At 38.2% G+C, this 22,366-nt stretch overlaps 1 protein-coding gene across 2 annotated transcripts in view; it reads left to right on the top strand.

Annotated features, from left to right (window-relative positions):
• Window positions 1–22,366, top strand: part of LOC135479195 (TSC22 domain family protein 1-like) — a 92,969-nt gene that overhangs the window by 10,811 nt on the left and 59,792 nt on the right. Inside the window, exon 2 of one of the 2 annotated variants that reach the window (XM_064758981.1) lies at window positions 18,032–19,530. The exons of the other annotated variant lie outside the window; for it this stretch is intronic. Coding sequence (XP_064615051.1) covers window positions 18,032–18,035 — 4 coding nt within the window. The 3' untranslated portion in view covers window positions 18,036–19,530. Of the gene's footprint in view, window positions 1–18,031; window positions 19,531–22,366 lie in introns of those variants that run through there. 2 annotated transcript variants of the gene reach the window in all.

A 22,366-nucleotide genomic window follows, 5' to 3' on the forward strand; every position in this document is an offset into this window, starting at 1 on the left:
TCCAAATGTTTTCTGGTTCCAACTAAAATGGATTTAGTTATAACCCTAATGTATATGTATGGCTTCTTTCTATATACAGATCTGTAATGTAAATAACATGCCTGTTGAACTTGCACTTGAAGATTTCTGAGAGTGAGAGCTTATCTCATAAATAAGTTTTAAGGGAAGGAAAGTGATTACATGTTTGATACCTTACTCATTTGAATAGCATTAAATTTATGGTGTTTTTTTTCTTTTGGAGTAGTGACAGAGATTCATCAGTGTCCCTAACGATGTTTTGATGTGTGTACCTACACATGGATACGATACTTGGCACACGTACTGTACATGTGTTAATATAAATTCCCATCAGTCCTTCATGGTTCGTGCAGACACATGGTACTCCATGTCTAATGTAGACAGATGCTGTCCGCTGGATTGTGGTTCAGTCACAACTATACCTAGCACTGATCTTGTTATCGTTGTATTGACACACTGTTTATGGATTTGTACCAACGTCAATAACTGGACTATGTAATGTAATGTTGATGGAATGTTGTAAACACGTCCATTCCTCCCTCTGTACAGCCCCTCCCGCCAGCGTGTCACCTCACAATTAAGGCTTACCCGAGGGACGTGTGACAGGTGTTAAGTATTAGGAGAACAAGATACAACTTTACCTTCACGTACATGGACATATGTCACAGTTTACATGCTTATTGGAAAAGATTAACTACATGTACCTAGACTTTTACGACCCTAATCGTTCAACCTTTTTGAATATGCAAGAGCAACTTTCAGTGAGATTGATGCACCTATTTAATTTGTTTTCAGAGATAAAGGTGGTCGACCAATTCAGGACTTCACAAAAAGTATAATTTATATGTCTACGCTGAATAATGTTCTCAGAATATGCTTGAATAAACACCTTGGAAACATAGGAAATGGTTGAAGGTTGATTACATGTAGTTGATACATACGTACATGTACATGGAGATCTATCTGGAATTTGTGGCTAATATACAGTGATTGCGTACTTTGACCATCTGGGACCCATTCTACAAAGCATGCGTAACTTGTGCATGGTTTGTTTATTTATTTAGTGGATTTGGGCTTTACGCCATACGCAACAATATTTCACTTCTACAAAGGTAGCCAGCATTATAGTAGGAGGAAACCAGGCATAGCCGAGGGGAAACCCACCATCATCAGCACGTTGCTGGCAGACCGTCCCACAATATGGCTGGAGAGGAAGCCAGCATGACCTGGACTTGAACTCACAGCGACCGCATTGGTGAGAAACACCTGGGTCATTGCCGCAGAGGCCCACTGTAAGCTTTTTGGAACGGGCTCCAATATTGGGTTCATGCACGTAGCTGTGTTGCTAGTATAGACAGTCTATGTTTAAAAGTGCAAATTTCTGATGCATCTAAATTCATTTTGTGCTGAGAATAAGAACATACATGTTCATAAGGCTTGTTTGTGCAGAATTACAAGACAAAATTCCAAACTTCCCTTCCTATTTTTTTAAGAATTAGTAGAATTTATTTCTGGGGCCTGTTTAAAATGAAATAAAAAAAACAAAACGATACAACAAGAACAACAAACTTTGGTATTACGTATACTTAACCATGTTGATTTAATACCTTTTAAGCCATGGTTGCCATGGTAGCTGTGTGCATGTACATGTGAGTTTGGTTTGTAAAACGGGACCCATGAGGCATGGCATGAGGACATTCAGCTCAACGGAAGGAGAATTAATGAGATTTGTATCAGTTTGACTTTGTTTATTTCCACCCTAAACAACCTTTCCACATTAATCTTCCATCAGGAAAACCGTCCTGTAAAATATATGAAAGCAGATGAGATAGGTCCATTTCAGGGACTATCATCACTTTACCAACATTTTATTGAAATTAATGACCTATGGTGGGGGTTGGTTTTGGGGGATGGGGTGATTAGGTACATTTGGATCATGTTGGGAGTCTGAGTGTGTGTTTAAGTTCTTACGGAAATGTGCAGTGAAGTTGTAAATCAAAATTCCCTAACTGCATGAGTATTAATATGTTTATACAGTGGTACGAGTATACGTACTGTTGACGTAATGTTTTGTCTAATTTTCTGGTACCATAATAGCCTTGTTCAAATTAATGGCGCTCTCACATCTTCAAATTCAAACTCTGTTTCTGAGTTGGGATCTTTTGCAAATGATATTGTTGTACATGTAAGTTAAAAGTTTTTATGAGCCGCTCAGGTTTAGAAACTTACCTGTTGTGATGTTTTTGTCAGAATGGCTGTAGTTATTCCTGTCTATCAGCTGTATATTTACCGCATTCTAACATGCATGCGTGGCTTTGATCTGCCTGCAATGTTGCCAAGGTGGCGATAAACCATAGTCATTCATTCACATGTATGTACACAGGAATCTGCCCCCTTTGGGAGGCCTCAACTTATTAGGTCTAGAGTGCTGAGGTGCAAGTGTCTGCTAAACGACTGCCGACTCCTGCTGTATTTATGACTGAGGGCATTTACTGTTGCAGGCCAGCAGATTTTAATGTACAACAGTGTGATGTATGGCTGGTGGGGTATTTGAGGAATTGTAGAATTTGATATTGTACAGTTGACATGACTCTTCTGTCCCCCTCCCTTTCTGGCTCTATCTCTCTCCCCATCCAGATTTTGGTGTCAGAAGTGGGATGGTGAAATAGTCATAGTAAACCATTGACTCAGCTAAAACATTACCAAACCAGCTACCCCAGGAAATCTTTTGCTGAGAAAACACTTAGCTATGCTTGGAATGTGTAAACGGTTTTCTTTCAACTGTCTGGTGGAGGAATTAAAGGATAAGGATAAAGGGTACACTATAGTACACTTTGTCCACGAAGCACACTACTTACATGCCATCATGAGGACAAAACTACTTTTGCATTGAAGAGAATAAAAACAAAATGGAAGTCATTTGCACATATTTGTATGTATGTATTTTGTATATGTTTTGTGTAGCACATAAGTGTTCGTGTATGTTCAGTACTGTAGTTTGTATGTATATATTTTGTATATGTTTTGTGTAGCACATAAGTGTTCGTGTATGTTCAGTACTGTAGTTTGTATGTATATATTTTGTATATGTTTTGTGTAGCACATAAGTGTTCGTGTATGTTCAGTACTGTAGTTTGTATGTATATATTTTGTATATGTTTTGTGTAGTACGTAAGTGTTCGTGTATGTTCAGTACTGTAGTTGTTACATGTACTCTTACGCTCAGAAGTATATTAGATTTAAGTAGACTTCAGTTTTAAATTTAAATGACAATTCTCACAAGTGCACGTTCATGTCTGTGCTTAGTTTAATTTGCTTTTTGCTACGTATATGACATTTATGTCTATGAATGTCTAAAATTTGCGTAAAAGTGAGTGTTTTTTAGTAAAAGGTTGTCCTCTTGTTGTAATGATTGTGTTTTTTTTTTCTCTTATGGTTTTGAAATTCTCGATATATTTGTCAAAGTTTTGTGTAATTATTGTATGACGTTTGGCAACTGTACTTTTTATTGCAATTATGAAACGCTGAAAATATTTTGTTGAAGCCACTTGCCTTCTGCAAATATAACTAGCACTCCAGCGAATAATCACCGTATAAAAGTAGCAGTGAGCGTGGAGTGAAACATTCATTGGTACGATGTTAAAAAAGAACCGACACCACCCCACCCCCTTCCCTAATAACAGTTTATTGATGAATGTATCATTTTAATGAGCTATTAGTAAAGCCATAATTCTTGAGTAAATTAAGCCTTAGCACATTTTTGCTGTTTCAAATACTATTGCCATCAGCACTACAGACTTCCTTCTTTTGGTTACATGTTTGTGTACAGATAGGTTTGTAATAGGATGTTCATGTGTGTGTATGTCTCAGTACACGTCAACTTGTGTAATCCATTTTAATAGCCAGGTACATCATTTAAGTATGTCAGTTTTTATTTCAAGAATTAACTTTTTTACTTATATGTTTATACAGTATGTGTGTGTGTGTGTGTGTATATATATATTTCTCTTCGTTATGACACACGGAGCTATCAGAGTTTAAACCTTGAGGGTGTTATAATCGCTTGAGCAGACATCGGCTGGTGTTAATCAGCTTATGCAGTATTGCACTTTCCCAACAACAATTTTTTATTTATTCTTTTTTTGGGACAAAATTTAGGCTTTCCCCCTTGGGGGTTAATAAGTGTATTGTGTATGTATTATGATGAGGGCTGTCTGGGTGGGAAACTGTTTAGCACAACAAGCTGTGACCTGTGAGCTAACACGTCTCTGTCTCTCTAGCGCTGAAATTAGGGATTCTACCTAGAGGAGAACACGAACAAACAATTTTTTTGTTCCCAGGTGACAGTGGAGCCCGAGACATTTTTGTTACCATACTGTACCAGGACTCAGCACTGTTGACCGCTCCAGTTTGTCACTAAGTCAAAGTTTAGGAGCTCTGCTTTTGATACTGTACATGTGCCTTCACCTGTGCTTATTGTATACCTGCCTGTCGTTCAAAAGCTCGTTATTTTACCTGACCACTGAAGCAAGAAGATGTCGCGCCGTCTTTCCCTCCCAGCTTGCCGAATGTACATGTATTATCCACGGGAACCCGTGAGAACGTAAGCATTTTATTTCTCATACACACGGTTGTAAACATCTGTCTTTGATGTTTGTTATTTTCTGTGGATCTGATAAAGAATGTGGTCAATTGACTTTCCATAACGATAGCTAGTATTAATACATTATACACCATGGTATGAGAGATTTGTTTTCAGAAAAATTTCTCAAAGTTCTGGTTTGTTACCTAAAGTTGTGGGACTGTATCAGGGGTGTGATAAATCTCTGTCATTCGTGTAAATGTTTGTGTGTCATCAATTTGGAGGAACACTGAGAACACGTAAGAATTCAGTAACAGTAGTGGGTTTTTTAAACCATGATGGATACGTACATGTAGGTCAGCAGTTCTTGGTTCTTTCACAGCCAAAGGCATTCAAAGAAGTCAAAGATTTACAAATTCCAAAAATGTGTTCGGAATGCTGAGTGCTGAGTTGAATTAAAACATTTTTTACCGACCAATGTGGAATCTAAAGTGAGCTAAATTGTTTTGTAGACAAATTCACATTTCATGTTGTGTTGTGTAATTATCTGTAGATTTCTGTAAATATTCACCTCACGTTTTCACTTGTTAACTGATTTTGAGAAGAACGGAGATATGACTTTTTCTGATAAAAACTCATTGCATGCAGATTACGTTTACATGTTAAAGCAAGAATAAAAAGAACTTTAAAGTAGACCTTGAATAAAAAAAATGCTAACAATGTCCTACATACATGGACATTACAATTACAAGTGGTTATCACTGAAAGAATTAAAAAATCTTTATGTAGTTATTTCTCTATTTATATATAACCTTCTTCACCTTTGAATGAAATGAAAAGTGAGTTATCTCCCATGCTGAACCAATTCCTACTGCCGTAGGTTACATAATGAAAATACTGAGATACATGTTATTTAATAAGTAAGCTAATTCCTCAACCTTTACTCATATGACAGAGCAACTTTCAATGCAATTTATTTACATTTTTAATTTGATTTTGCCAACAAAACTACATGGGTACATGTAGGATTGGCCAGTTTCCAAGGCTCACAAAAAGTATAATTTTATCAGTCAACACAGGATAATGCCTTCAGAAAATGCTTGAATAAACACCTTACAAACATGCGAAAAGTATGAAGAAATACAGTATTATAATTTCAGAGCTGGGAAATTAAGCCTCATCTGAATTTCTGTTTTGGTGATGTTATGAATTTATGATGCTATGTATAAGCCGATGCAGCATTTCAGGTTAAGACAAGACAGGGTGGGGTGCTCTCTCGAACTAATGCGGCTGAAAGGCGTGATTTTACGGCACCCTTGGGCCCACACACTGGGCTATTCGAGATGTGTGTTCAGTCTAGTAAAGACTGTAAAGTCTTGCTTCTTAGCTGCATTAGTTTGCGTTAGCCCCTACCCTGTCTCATCCATATCTGCGTGAACTTTAGAGACTCCTGAAATGCCAACTCGGCTTATTGTTCACATTTTGGGCAGTGACCAAACAACAGCGGGTATTAACTTCGAAACACTGCTATAATATTCCCTGCAGTTGGCATACATGTACATGTAGTTGTGTAAGATACATGGACTGTTTTTGGTAATATGGGGTGGAGATATGACGCAATGGGGTATGTGCTATGAAAGTCTTCCTGACTCGATTCTGTAGCATGTTCTTGGCTTCTCTCCATGCTCATATGGCCGGGTCACTGTGACACGGCTGATCCATTGATTGTTCGGCTGTACTCTTTCTGTCTGACAGGCTCTTCCGCTGTCGACCACATCAGAAATATCCTGTTTCCTTGATACAGAACTGATTCAGATTCCAGAGTGACTTTACCACAGGCCAGATTTGTGAACCACCCAGTGTTGAGTTGTTTGGAAATTTGTCAGTCAGAAAAACAAAGCTCAGCTTTTATAGCGGTGGGTCAGTTTCTGGAATGAGGAGATGTGAGTGCTCTGGACACAAATGTAAACAGATGTATAACACTTTACCTGTTGGCTTTGATTTTTGGATTTGTTTTGTATTGATTACGATTCTGCAAGGGAATTGACCTTGTACAGTCTTCACTAAATGTGATTCCATGGCTAAAAATGTGATATGTAAATCACTAAAAATGCCAAAAAAAGATAAACATACATGTATATCTGAGTTAAGCTTAATAAAAGGCTTTGAGAAATACACCTGATAATCCTCCCCCAGATTGCAGCACCTCTACTGTGGTTACCCCTCCCCTTATTGGCAAGCTACCAGACCCCCTACCCCACTATCACTATATCACTATGTCACAGTAGATGAGGGTGTATTACTGATCAATCTTATCCCTCCCTGCTACCCCCAAGGTGTTAGTACAGGACTCCTCAGGAATGCCTGAACACATCATGCTGTGAGGGAGGGGGTAAGTCACAGTCAACCAACACACCTGTACATGTGGTCACAGAAACTAAGAGGGTCAGGTTAAGTCATTGACAACGACCTTATTTCTTCTGTCCGTTAAAATGTCAGTAGCATACACCCTTGTTGTACAAGCTTTAGAAATGTTTTTTTTTTTTTCTCTCTGGTACATGTAATCAAGGGAGGTAATCATCGTATCTGCTTTGTTCAGCATTGATAATTTGTGTGACAAGCGCACATATAAGGAGTTAAAGTCATCTACTATTTTGTATGGAATAAAAAAAATATATACATTTGCTAGACTTTTTTTAAGATAATGTACATGTGTGTAATTGATTTTCATCACTTGATTTTTGAGATTGATGTTTAATTGTATGCTAATTTCTCACAAATAGGATTATGCGGGTCACAAAAATTTAGTATTTATTAACATTTGTCTAACCTGCATTATTTTGTTTCCATAAACTTGAGATCTCTTGTATATGGTTATACAGGTTCAAATCCAGCTGTTGTCGCTTTGGCTGAGTTTTTAATTATGAAGGGCGTCTTTACCCCTAAAACTGAGCCCAAACTAAATAATTTAACCAAGCTAGTATTAAAAGTTGAGTGATGTACACATACATCTACATATACTATGTATATAGTATTTGAAATTTGTGGGCGCTGTTCAATTTGTTTGGGTAAGGGTATAGGTCTACATTCATCTGTTGTTAAAGTTTTATGATGAATTTTTGAGATCATGTAAATGACATATTTGTCGGCATTGTAAGAAATCCTAGGGTGTCCCTACCCATAAAACTGAACCGTAACTTCTAAGCCATCATATAAGGGAAATATTCTTGGGTATGGCATAAAACATCAATTAAAATAAATAAATGAAGAAGTAAATATTTAGAAGAAGTTATTTTACTTGTGCGATGTTAACCTATGGAGTGACCTTGTTAATCATTGTTTTTTTTCTCTCCCCTTTTTTAATTTAGACATGAACATCCAACGGAACCTTAAATCAGCCCTCTGTTATCCATCCATCTATGAAGGACAGTTTATTATTGATCCCATTTTACATATCTATACTGTTATTGCAGTATAACTACATGTGTGCAAGTGCTTCGTTGTTCAGACTTTGTGACCCTGACATTGATTTTCTTCCTCGTCACATATCTCGGGGAAACAAAGTGTGAAAGATTTACATTTCGCATTTGAACCAAGGTAGTATTAATGTACAGGTTGTCTATTTCCACTTTTGTCCTCGGTGCAGAGTTATCTCCCCTTAGTCCCCTTGTTATTTCATGGGTAGGTGTTGCAGTTGTCATGGTACCATGTGGGAGGATCTGACGTACATGTTGTAGAGCTGTAGTTAGGTGGCCTTGTTGTCACGCCTTCAACAGTCTCAAAATAAAGTCCGCTTAAAATTGACATGTCAGAAAAGCTCTCTTAGGCACTATATTTTTGCCAGCCGAAAAGAAGAAAAAAATATCACACACATACATGTGACTGGTAGAAGCTACATGTAATTTAATTTCTTATTTGGTTTCTGGTAAGGGAATGTGATGGGAGGAATACTTAGCTGACGTATGCATGTATTTTTAAGGCTAATTTAAAAATAGAAGATGATCTTGTGTAATTACACTTCAGCATCAGTCAAAAGAGCAATTATAAACTGTAATACATGTTAATTTGCACATTACACAGCCTCGTCAGCCCATGGCATAAAATTGTCTGAAAGGTATCCATCAAGTGGCAGAAGAGAATATTATCATTATGTGTATAAAATGGTTGCCAGCAGTATCTCTTTATTAGGATTTATTTTGGACTTGTCCCAAATTGGTATGAGTTTTTTTTCTTGAAGGCTTTAGATACATGTTCTTCACCTAAAGTTTAGCAATTTATTAAATGGCACATTTTGCTTGATTCTAAGTCATACATCCATCTTGTAAGGTGGCTTGAGAATTTATGGTAAAGTTTGATTAATTTCTTATCAGAAATCTTTAGTTTTAGCATTAGTATTCTTGTCAGAAAAACTTCAGTATTAGCATCAAGAGTATCATGTCAAGTCATTCTGGAAGTACATTTTTCTGTACCAAACTTTACGTGAAATACATTACTTACAATACTTGGACTTAAGGGGTACATGTGTTATTTTTAACCATAAATTTCTGGAGCCCATGGGAAGCAGTGCGAAGAAATATTCAAAAGTAAACTTAGTAGTTCACTTGGTATTTTTATTATCTGTTAAATTGTGTAATCAAAGGATACATAAAAAGGAACTGTAAAACAAAGATTATGGTTCTGTGCTAAATGAGAAAGAATTATGCCCTTATTTTTGTTAAAACATTTCATTTTGGGGTTATTTTTTTACCTGTTAATTACCCCTCTATATTATGCATACTTTCTGTCAACGGCTGGATTGTTTTAAGAAATTACGTCATCGTTGATTTTGCTCAGAACTCGGTGAACTGGCTGAAAGTGCCCTGAGTCAGGTGAAGAGTGTAGCTGCAGTGTCAGCAAGGTGTCATGTACAAAGATACTGCCCACCAGTGCCCCCATTTGGCCAGACCCGGTCGATCTGCTGCAAGCTGCTTAATTTCCAGACTGACGGCTGGGGCCTTAAGAAAACTCTACTTCGAAGCCATTTTTATCCCCTAATGTGAAGGTTGAAAAATGTGTTTGTACTGTTACTAGTATATGTTATTACACGTAATGGGGCCTCCGTGGCTCAGTCAGTTAGCGCGCTAGCGCAGCGTAGTGACCCAGAAGCCTCTCACCAATGCGGTCGCTGTGTGTTCAAGACCAGCTCATGCTGGCTTCCTCTGCGGCCGTACGTGGGAAGGTCTTCCAGCAACCTGCGGATGGTTGTGGGTTTCCCCTGGGCTGTGCACGGTTTCCACCCACCATAATGCTGGCCGCCATCAAATAAGTGAAATATTCTTGAATACGGCGTAAAACACCAATCAAATAAATAAATAATGTATCTTGGAAATGTGGGCTGAAGATGCCTTTTTGTTATTTAACCCTTCAAGTGAGGCAGAGTATCCAAATATATGTCTTAAATTATATTTGAAGACTTGGTTTTAATTTCACCAAGATAATATTAAAAGTTTAGTGATGTACACCTATATTTATACATACAATGTAAATAGTGTTTGAAATTTGTGGGCACTGTTCAATTTGTTTGGATAAGGGTATAGGTCTACATTCATCTGTTGTTAAAGTTTTATAGTGAATTTTTGAGATAATGTAAATGACATATTTGTTGGCGTTGTAAGAAAGCTTTGTGATTTTGCAGCAATGTGTACCTGTCACAAATGGGAGATAACTGTGTGCTTTTGTTTCAAGACACCAGTAAATCTCCAAAGTCAGTTCCCACAACCCTGTTCTTGGATGATCATGAATACATGTGGACGGGCATCTTTGGGTTTATATATACATGTATATATATATATATATATATATATGTATATATATACATACATGTACAGTGTAGTCATGTTTGCTCCTGCATTTTCATCAAATCAATGAAAGAAAGAAATATTTCATGAAAGTACATGCCTGAGTAATTAGAGACTTTTGGCCATACGTGGGAAGGTCTGTCAGCAACCTGCGGATGGTCGTGGGTTCTGCCCGGTTTCCACCCACCATAATGCTGGGCGCCGTTGTATAAGTGAAATATTCTTGAGTACAGCGTAAAACACCAATCAATCAATCAAATTAGAGACTTTCTTAACATACAGCTACATGTAGAGTAATATTTGTTCCAGAGGCTTTGATATTAAGAAGAGTAAGTAAAATTTTACCTAAATAATACGATCCTGTCGCAAATTGTGTCAATGTATGACTTGTGAATAGGTGCATAGGTGTGAAAGATTACATTCACACCTGGACTGCACCTATTATACATGCGCATTATATGTATGAGTGTAGGAGGCTTAAAGCCTGAATGAAATGTAATGGGAATGTGGAAACGCTGACAAAAGGCTGTACTTGTGTATGGATTGTGGGAAGCTTTGGTGGTGTGGGGGTGGTGTGGGGTTGGAGGTGGGGGCGGGGGTATCTGGAGCCATACCCCAAGTCACATGGTATACATACGCAAATCTCAAATGTGGGACTCTACTCCTCCATGTGTGAAGTCCAGAGTTTTATCTCCAGAAACTCTGATTTATCATTCACTTGTCGCACTCTGTATATTTTTGAATGGAAAGGTACACATACTGTGTGAGCTGACCTTCAGCCTTAATATGCATGGGATTATAGGATAGGTAGAATCTATGTTTAGAAGGTACTTTGGGCTTTGAAAAATTACTACAGTGTATGAAATGTTGACCGTAAATTTGCCTTGTCTATTGCGTGTAGTTTGGCCAGTGCCAGAGGGTACAGAGTAAGTGATTGTTCCACAAAACATGCGTGTTGTGAAGGTGACAGTCAAGTGGCTTATCAGCGGTTATGCATAAATCCATCCTGTATTGTTCTTTTCTCACCTAAGCCTTATCATTATTTAAGGGAGTAATACTACCACATATAATGCGTCTCACCAAAGGCGCTTGAGTCTAAAGTCAAGTGCTTTATCTCCCAATAAATCAGGGGAGAAACTCGGTCATTGGGACATGTGGCAGAAAGCAGCCATTGATAGATCTATATCAGAGTATTTGCACATTTGACCTGGAATTATTCCGACCTCTGACCTTAAATGGGAAATCTTGATCACCTGAAATAGCCTCATGAATGACCTCCCCTTCCCTCACCTCCACCCTCCCCTGACCTCAAGCCTTTATCTTTATCCTTAATGCATGGAGTGTGAAAGCCTCTGAAGTAAGAGCTACATGTACAGGGAGTTATTTGAAGAAAATGTGTACAATGTTGATGGCTCTTTTGAAGTAATGGATGTATCTTTGAGGATCATTTCTCCACCTGCCCTGAGCTGATTTATGCTAGTTTATGAAGAAAACTTTGTCAGGCTGAAGCTGTATCATCACAAGTTTTAACATAATGTCAGATTTGCTCAAATTGGTTAAAATTATTTATTGATAACATTAAAAGCCTGCAAACAATTTTAGGTTAGTGAAGGTCATAACAGCAAATTTCCCAGCTGTTAACATTCTTAGTTAAAATATTATTGACATGGTAGTTTTGTCCTGCACCAAACCGATTGCCCTAGTCAAAATACCATTGGGTACAGGACCCTGTCTTTGTCCTTCTACTGTATTTCCAAGCTTGCAGTATATCTGAGTGGAAACTTCATGTGGCAACAAGAGATTTTTGCATATCGTGGAATTTATTGACCTGGACCTGATTTTTAAAACTTTCCAGTCTTTACATGGTTCCTTTATTTCTTGTTTTCTTGTAAAGAAAAACCCAACATCTGACATTGTGGCTGAACTCAAGAGTTAAAGCGACCCACAGATAAAGCCCCTCCGCACCCAGTGACCTAGTATCGGGCACGTTGTTAGGTAAAAGAGGAGCTGTAAAATCGTCCATAGGTCCAAAGTGCTGGGATTATTCTCTGTAGTGAACCAACACACCAGCTTAGCTATTCTCTGCGTGTAAATTATGAGTGCAAAGACAGGGTATATTTAACAGTTCGGGACTCTCAGTCTGGAAGCTCAAGATTTTGTGGTTTCCTTTCTGGTTCATTGTGCTCGCATGTGATTCGCTGTTAGACTTGAATTTATAATGAGACTACATGTAGTATAGAAGGAGGATCTAACATTTAGTGGGTCATGTTCACTCTCTTGAACTGAAACCTCCATTTTGCAATGACCTGATGCAGTGCACCGTAATGTGCGCACATAGATGCTAACAACTTACTAAGCAGTTCTTTTGTTCATTTTCGTCCATTAAATTTAAACCGTAAATTTTAAACCAGCAACTCGCAGATAGTCATGGTTTCCCCAAGGGGTTCTGCCCGGTTTCCTTTCACCATAGTGATGGTTGTCATTGTATAAGTAAAATATTTTTCAGTACAACATAAAAAAAAAAAAACCTCAGATAAAAAATGAACACCACACTGCAGAATTTTGCACTTACACATTGGCAGTGATTGTCTTGAACAAAAAAAAGTCTTCCACTGTAAATGCTGGCTACAGTCATATAATGGGTATTAGTGAAAAATTCATGACTACAACATAGAACGCTATTCAAGTAATTCAGTTAAATTAAAGAAATTGTGTAGTTTGTTGTCTTCCAGTCAAGGCGATGCCTCGATCAACAGGCTTCAGGGTTTCACAAGAAATAGAATTTGATCTTATAAGGTAAAAATGACCTCTGTAGTCTTAAAATGAGCCATATGCTCTTGAAATGAGCCAAGACATGCACTATGAAATCATATGTGCATAAAGACTTGAAAGTGAAGGTGGTGTCTAAAGTCTCAGTCGCTACTTGTAAGTCCCAGGAACTGTTAAAACCATGTAGGTCTTTGAAAAAAAAAAATGCCTGACCCGGAAAGAACAGCCATAGAGAAGCTTTTGTAATAACTGCGTAAATGGTGTAGATTTTGGGTCGTGTCAATTTTTGTGGGAAGTAGGATAATCCAGTAAGTGGTTGTGGGGTTGGCTAAACCTCCCCTGTGTCACACACCTACTCTGTCTAGGTGATGTGTCTGTCTTGGTGTACATAGAGAAACAATACCGGGTACTGTCACATCTGCTCCAAACATGCTACATGTATATCTATTTCCCTCTTAACCTAGAAAGTTGCAGTTACAACTGCCAGGCTAGATGTTTGCCCCAGGAACTTAACTTTATTGCACTCGCTTAGCTAAAATGTAAGGAATATGTACTAGCTCTGGAGTTCTTTCAAAAAGCAAGACGATCTGTCCTGTAGGCAGGAAGTTGCCATGCTTTGAATTGTGGTGGTCAGTAGTTGTGGAAATAGTATAATAACACGTGCTGATGCAGGTGTTATCACACCACCAAACTGAACAAGTGGATGTACACGTGTTTGCGTTCCTCCTGTATATTGTATAAGTGTGTTTGTATGTTACAAACTTTGTTAACTGCAATGCACAATAAAGAACCACAACACTTTCAACTGCATATTTGTTTGCGTGCATGCACTGCAGCCTGCGCTGCATGCGTTTAGAATGAATCACCATGCCTTTGTAAACACACACCGCTAAAAGCACCTCACCTGTAATACATATATGTAGAAACGAGGTTAAGACTAAGTGTACATGCAAGTAGACATCTTTTTCCCAGCCGGCTGTATTGTACAAACAGGGACAAATTTTTGTCTACTCTCATAGAAAATAGAAAAAGAAAGTGAAAAGAAACAAAAGTACTCACACGTTTGAAAAGTAATTTGCATATTAAAACCCGAGTACACAGGTGGTATCATTACTTCTTGATTCAACGAGCAAGTTTAATAATAAACCTTTATCTGCACTTTGTGAACATGCAGAGCCATTTTAGAATCACAGTGTTAGATATGAAACTGCAACACTTCCTTAGCTTTTTGCACAGTATACATGTAGTTCTCTCTTTGTGCGCATATTACCAGAGTTAATGTCAATGTGTGTTGTCATACTCTACCTACATGTATTTCCGGAACATAGAAAAACCACAATGACAAATCTGGAACCGTTTGCCATACATGACATTATTTGTGCAAATCCTGATAGAGAAGAGATTATTGTGCGAAGTTTTCTGTCTAGGTCAGATTGACCCATACGTGTAGATATGTAGTTTGTATATTGAATATGTAGCATAGACATTTTATCTATATATTAAGCTGTTGTTTTGTTTTTCCCTGATTTTTGTGCAGTGGGAATGGGTCATGGCCAAGTGGGTAAAGGTGCTTGTCTTTTTAGTTTTAGTGACACATGATTATTGACAAAATGATTTGCAATGATATCTAGGTTCAGAGCTAGCCATGGGCAGGTTATGTCAAGATTCTCCTGTTTTCACTGCCTGTGGTCCTCCTCTACCAGGAATATCACATAATGTGCATATCAGTTTGTCAGTAACTTGCCAAGGTTGGGGTGTTCCTCTGGCACCCGTTCTTTCGTCTTCCCATGAGACTGCCATCAAATTAATAATAACATATTAGTACATTATTCACTGTTCACCCATTCCCCTAGGAATGTTACTGAAAACTTATTCCCATTATGAAATCAACAGCACCACCTGCACATACAACTTCGTGTGTAAATCATGTTTACTGACTCCAGTAGTTACTTATGTTCTTTATCTTATTAAGCATCTCAAGCACGTGTTCATTTGTGACCTCAGTGATGTCTGGGAGATGTCTCGGGCTGTAGAAAACCAAGCATTTAGCACTCCTACTACTCAAACTGTCAAATTGTATTGGAGCCTGTTTCAAGTTGCCAATTTTTAAAAAAATAGATATATGTTTCATTCTGATATTAAAATCTTTCCTTATGATGAACAAAATTTATACAGGTGTGAAAAGTAGACACACACCTGTACAAATCCTTCCTTTTATGCCACTCCTTAAATCTTGATAATCAAGGATATATTTGTATATTCCATCACCCTAAATGACCTAAAATTTTGCACACAAAGGTGGGTTTTTAGAGACAAATAAATGTCACAAAACATTAAATTTTGGTGCTGAAACTTACAAGTTTCCGGTGGAATATCATCATATCACCCTCAAAAGCAAACCGCAAAACAGATTTCTAAGACCCGTAGAACTCTCGGAATCAGGAAAACTGGGCAGATAGTCATGAATGAAGTTAATGATCATTTAGGTCATATGCGATTCTGAAGAGAACTCTAGATGCTGTGTTGTAATATTGTATGCTAAGTTGTAAAAATACAACATATTGGTGACACATGATTTACATGTACTTGTAACTTGTTCTCTCTTACCAAAGCACCATTTGACTGCGGGTGTTCTCACTTCACCCTTCAATTGGGAGTCAATACCGTTCAGTTTGTTGAACATCTGCAGTCATCATTGTCAGAAAGCAGATTGCTGCAGTGTTTTGGCGCTGAGTGCACATGTATGTCTTACTGTAGTATAGAGGGTGTTGGGTGTGATAGGAGACTCGGATGGATTCAGAAAAGAAAAAAAAAGCACTAAAACATGGTACTGATGAATGGTATAGATGTCAGTGACTAAATCCTGATTGACACTAGAGTAGTTCTGAAAGTGACAACTGGAGTGTTAATATGACAGAAAGTCTTATGTTTATTTATTTATTTATTTGATTGGTGTTTTACGCCGTATTCAAGAATATTTCACTTATACAACGGTGGCCAGCATTATGGTGGGAGGAAACGGGCAAAGTCTGGGGGAAAACCCACAACCATCCGCAGGTTGTCGACAGACCTTCCCACTTGCGACCGGAGAGGAAGCCAGCATGAGCTGGACTTGAACTCATAGCGACTGCATTGGCGAGAGGCTTCTGGGTCATTACGCTGCGCTAGCGCGCTAACCGACTGAGCCACGGAGGCCCCAGAAAGTCTTATTTAACTACATGTATAAGTATAAACTGCTTTGAAATTAACACTCCATGTCTTTAAGGCCCTTTGGTACTGTCCCTGTTGGGCAAGCATGTGACTGGGCGTGGGAAGTTTTCATGGAATTGGAAAAGCATTAGAGGGACATGGAAAGAAAAAATGTGAGATAGGAGTAGTGTTTAAAGTCACCACAGACTGATTGTCTTCAATATGTGTAGTACAGTGGAGAGTCCTTTATGCATGTGCATGTAGCTACAAGCATGAAATGCATTGAAATTGGCAACTGGTTCATTTCATCAATGTTCTTTAGTACTGTACCTGATGCACAAGTATGTAAATGGCATTTAAGAGTGTTCACAATATAGTGAGTGTGGTAAGGAAGAAATTGTTGTTGTTATTCATTCTTATGGGTGTCAGTGTGATATGACAGGTCTCTCAATTATTTTGCTGTATGGAAAAAAAGACGGCGGTACATTTCATACCATGGGGGTTTATTAGAAGGTGGTTACCAGATAACTGCATCCTGCTTCTTCAGTAAAATTATTTTGTTATAATTTTAAGCTGTCTGCTTTTACCAAAACTTTTATTGTAGTTCATTTTATTTGCCGCCAGGTAGCTGGCTACTTGTCTAGTGGAGTCTTCTGTTGATGAAGATAAGAATAACCCTACATGCACAGATTTTCCTAGTTTTGTATTTACGTAGAAATTCTCAAACTCTCAGTCGTGAGAACAGAAAGGTTGTGGTATACTTTATATGTACATGTACTCTGTGAAACAAGACATTTTAATATGAAGTACAGTGTACATGAGAGTTCTGAAATTACCATTGATGCTCGTAAGTTTGGATGAGCAAGCTCCAAAAGAAAAATTTCAACAAGATCAACTTCTTGGGACTGCTTTTGAACTAGAAAGGATATTGTAGTTGATTGTAAACCATAAGATTACAGATGACTTGAAAGCGTGTAATGATGAAATACGAATGATCGTGATAGAATGGAACCCTGAACTTGTGTTACTGCATAAGTGTTTACTCTCTTAGCCATTGAGAATTTCTAGTGGTTTTTCTCAAAGGTAAGAACTGTTGACATTTGTACAATTACCCAGCTCACAACAATGCTACTGTCCACACGTTCCGTCAATATAGATTCCCTGCGGAAAGAGAGCTGGTCTGGAGTCGTGCTGTATTGTGGTAGAGTGGACACATGAATGACGCCCTGATGGTAAACTACTTACGCTGTACATTTTTGTTGAAGAGCATGAATTTATCTTTAAGTACACACTGAGGAACATATCAGTGAAGAATAAAAGCGACAACTTTTTTAGTTTTTAGTTTTTAAATATAATTCAGTTTTGAATCTTGTAAGACTAAAACCAAGGTCAAGCTGCAAGCTTCTTGGGAACATTTGGTCACAAGAAGTTTTTAGAGTATAAAGCATGGTGAAAACCTGTAGAGGAAAAGTTCCTTGTTAATGGGTTGTTAGTCTTCAACACCTCCATGCTTGAATAAACATTTCTTCGTGACATAACATAAAGTAACCTGTACTTGAAAATTATGTCAAAAAGAAAACATCCTGACCTTCCTATCCTTGCATATGTAAGCACAATTTATTAATTGCTCTTTCAGGTGAAATTTCGTGTAAAAGTGCAAGCATTCGAAGAGGAAGCGGAATAATCCGATTGTTCGAGTCTCGTCAGCCATGTTTGCAAACGTGAGGTGCAGTTCTAAACTTGTCCCTTTGACCTCAGGGACACATTTCCTGACAACATTCTAGTTAATTGGCGATAACACCAGATACCTCAATCATTCACTGACAGTTCATACGTTTTAAACAAAAAAGTTAGGGATTATGGTGATTATACTTAACCCAGTAAGTGAAAACTATATCTGCAAGAAACATCAGACACCAAAATTTATTTGATGAAATGCCATTGATACTAAAATTATTACGGATAAATTGGTTCCCATAGCAGAAATTGTTGGGAAACCAAAAAGTGTTTCCCAGCGACTCTGAAGTCCTCATACCTGTAATTTAGATTTTCATAAGAATGACTGACAGTGACAAGGTGCTCTTAATCATATTGTTTTGGATGGGTGAAATATTCTGGGTTATAATACCTCAAAGTTACACAGTTACTTTGATTCAGCATTAAGTCTGGCAGGCAGACAAGATATTTGGTCATTTGGTCATGCACAAACATCCCAGTGAAGAAGGGACATGTACTTAACAATGTTTAATGTTTTATCCCACAGATATACTTGTATCAGAAGAATATGAAATCTCTGCATGAGTGTACATGCATAAATTAAATGATAAGCCGAAAGAAGGGCGTGGGCTGTTGATTAACTTTGCCTACTTTTCAGTTGCTGCATGAAGTGACATTTAGGGTTCAAATCCGGCCTTGGACCACGGATTTGCAGATTCCCAAGCTGTAGTTTGATGACAAGAAGCGCTTGGCCATTTGTGCAGTCTAACATTCATTAAAGACCACATGTCTCTCATCCGTTACCGTGTGGATATGTCAACGTTATGTTAGGAAAGTTTGTCTTTAACTTGCCAAAGGTTGGTGGTTTAATTACCCTGTTCACTTTGGATACCTCCACCAGTAAATCTGACCACCGTTGTAGATTAAAGTGGAAAATTCCTGAATGTTGCGTTAAACAACGTGCAATAATGTAAATAAATAGACGTAAAATTGAAAGCTCAGGGATGTACAAGTACATGCATCTGAAGCATAAGGGCCTATAGGAATACGGTTATGAGGAGTTTAGTAGACGACGCAACAGGTTGAACACACATGTTGGATCACATTTGACGCAGCAGACTCGTGAAGGGACACAAGCTCAGGGCGTTACAGATAAATGTAAACATGCTCCAGAAGGTTCTTCCCACATGTGGCTCAATCCGGCTTGATCCACCATCACTTCCAGGTCTTCTTACCACATCCACATGTCTTGTATCAGAACTCACACGCCTGAACAGCGTCTACGTGACATGAAGCGGATTACCGGAGAGACGGATGTCTTAATTGTTAGGCTTCTCACTGTGAAAAGGCAATTTTTATCCCAGTTTATTCTTCTCCCAAAATAAGCTGACTTGAAAGAAGATCTGTGTTACTCATTTAAAAGGGTTGGTTTTGGTTTAGGTTTTTCGCTTTAGTGTTTAAAACTGATCATATTACCTGTAACTATAAAACCTTCATGAACATTGAACAAATTGTTAGGGTGTATGGTGGCACACGTAGGCATTCTTCTGACCTCTCACCTCTCGTCTTGTTTTAATCACTGCTCTGTTTGGACCACGGTTGCTTCTTTGAAGGCCATTATCAACCTTTTTCCATCAAATGTTCCGGTTACAAATGCATGAAGAAGCAAGTACATAATGTATCTATCAGACTGAAAGGCCCCATTTTTCTCACCATTAATAACACCGTTGATCTGATACTGATTATTGATTATAGGCTGAATCTGTAATCTGGGACAGTCCTCCGTAGCAGAGTGGTTTGTGTGCCAGCGCAGCACAGTGGGGCTGTCACTAATGCGATTTGTGAGTTCAAGTCCAACTTACGCTGGCTACCTCTCCGGTCTTACGCTGGTCACCTTCATATAAGTGAAATATCCTTGAGTAAAGTGTAAAGCTCCAATCAAATAAATAAATGTATTCTGGGTCGTACTACCTGTACACCTACATGTATGTCAAGGTATGCTTCCTATCATTACATGTGGTTGGTACTACCTGTATACCTATGTCAAGGTATGCCTCCTATCATTACATGTGGTTGGTACTACCTGTACACCCATGTCAAGGTATGCTTCCTATCATTACATGTGGTTGGTACTACCTGTACACCTATGTCAAGGTATGCTTCCTATCATTACATGTGGTTGGTACTACCTGTACACCCATGTCAAGGTATGCTTCCTATCATTACATGTGGTTGGTACTACCTGTACACCCATGTCAAGGTATGCTTCCTATCATTACATGTGGTTGGTACTACCTGTACACCTATGTCAAGGTATGCCTCCTATCATTACATGTGGTTGGTACTACCTGTACACCCATGTCAAGGTATGCCTCCTATCATTACATGTGGTTGGTACTACCTGTACACCTATGTCAAGGTATGCTTCCTATCATTACATGTGGTTGGTACTACCTGTACATCTATGTCAAGGTATGCTTTCCTATCATTACATGTGGTTGGTACTACCTGTACACCTATGTCAAGGTATGCTTCCTATCATTACATGTGGTTGGTACTACCTGTACACCTATGTCAAGGTATGCTTCCTATCATTACATGTGAGTGGTACTACCTGTACACCCATGTCAAGGTATGCTTCCTATCATTACATGTGGTTGGTACTACCTGTACACCTATGTCAAGGTATGCTTCCTATCATTACATGTGGTTGGTACTACCTGTACACCTATGTCAAGGTATGCTTTCCTATCATTACATGTAGGTCAGAGTGATCCAAGTGCGTGCATACCTGTATGTCACAAAGAATTCCGTGAAGTCACACAGGAGTTTTTATCATAGTAGGTGGCTACCTGCTCATTTTTTATTATTATTATTATTATTGTTATTATACTCATTATTTTTCATTTAGAAAAGTGGCAGGCAGTGGGTAATTGTAGTTTCTAATGAAGCACATGATGTTTAACCTGACTAGCTTCACCTGTAATTGTATTATCTGTAAACAAGGTGATACATTTCAGTTCTTAAATCAAGTTTCTCTTTGATTCCTGAAATACCCTTGGTTTACATCCACGTTATATTCAGGCTTGTTTTCTTTTAACCTTGAACGAGGCATTCAGTTCCACAAATACATCGCAATTTAACTGTTAATGTTTTCTGTGTGTGGTTTAAAATAACCGTTGTCCTTCAGGTACCTGAACTGTGTAACTCCAGGTGAGCTAGCTGTCTACAGCGCCAAATTTGCTGCATCAAGACTTGTACCATATTTCACCTAAAGTTTAGGATATGTCCAGTGGCCGATACAGCTTGATACTCATTTATTCCTGCACCTTAGTGGGCCACTTAAAAGTTTTTGGCAAAATAGGATTAGTTTGTTACCAGAAAAACTGGAATCTTGGCATGAGAAATATAATTTTAAGGCCTTTATGTGCTTCTGAAGGTGTATTTTTACATACCAAACTTTAGGTGAAACACGGTAATGCTTTGAGTGACCTTTGACACGTGATACTATTTTACCATGCTAAATCTCCATGTTCAGTTGCCTGACCTGTGATCTTTAAAATGCTCAGCTTGACATTGAATTCAAGAGGTAAAAATAGTGAATCAAGGACTGGAGTTCAAGAGTAGATGTGCATGTATACTGCAGAAAATATCTACATGTGTGTCTGGGTAAGCAAGATCATCAACGGTAAACAACTTTATTTATACTGCATCAGACTTGTTCAGACGGCACGATGAGTCGGTGAGTTTGAAACTAAACATGCTGACCAGGCATTTTACATTTACATTAACATTGACATTACTGTTCTAACCTGCATGGTGGATGTTTGAGGGTCCTGCGTGTGTAGCTATTTGGCCAGTTATCCCATTTTTGTTCTGCTACATTAACAAGATTGAGGTCTGGTACATTTTTGTTGAAATTTTTTTTTTTATGCTCATGATGGGATAACAAAGAACAGCTTCATTTGTGCAAATGTAATATATACATGTAGTAATCTGAATCTGTTCTTCCTTGAAAGGAAAAGAAATGTTTTCATGCGGACGGTCCCCTTAAGAATCTACCCCCCCCCCCCCCCCCACCCACCCCCAATTCATTATTTTTCCATTTCGCTCTGATTTTTGGTTGTCGTTTTTCTAACACTTGTATTTTCAGTCTGATGCTTCCAGTGTGTACAGCAGTATTGGTTCATAAACACTTTTTGACAGCAACATTTAGCTGTGAAGTCATGAGATCAAATCCAGGCTCTGTAAATTT

The sequence above is a fragment of the Liolophura sinensis genome, chromosome 12 (genome assembly GCF_032854445.1).
Source record: "Liolophura sinensis isolate JHLJ2023 chromosome 12, CUHK_Ljap_v2, whole genome shotgun sequence".
In the NCBI taxonomy this organism is placed as follows: domain Eukaryota; kingdom Metazoa; phylum Mollusca; class Polyplacophora; order Chitonida; family Chitonidae; genus Liolophura; species Liolophura sinensis.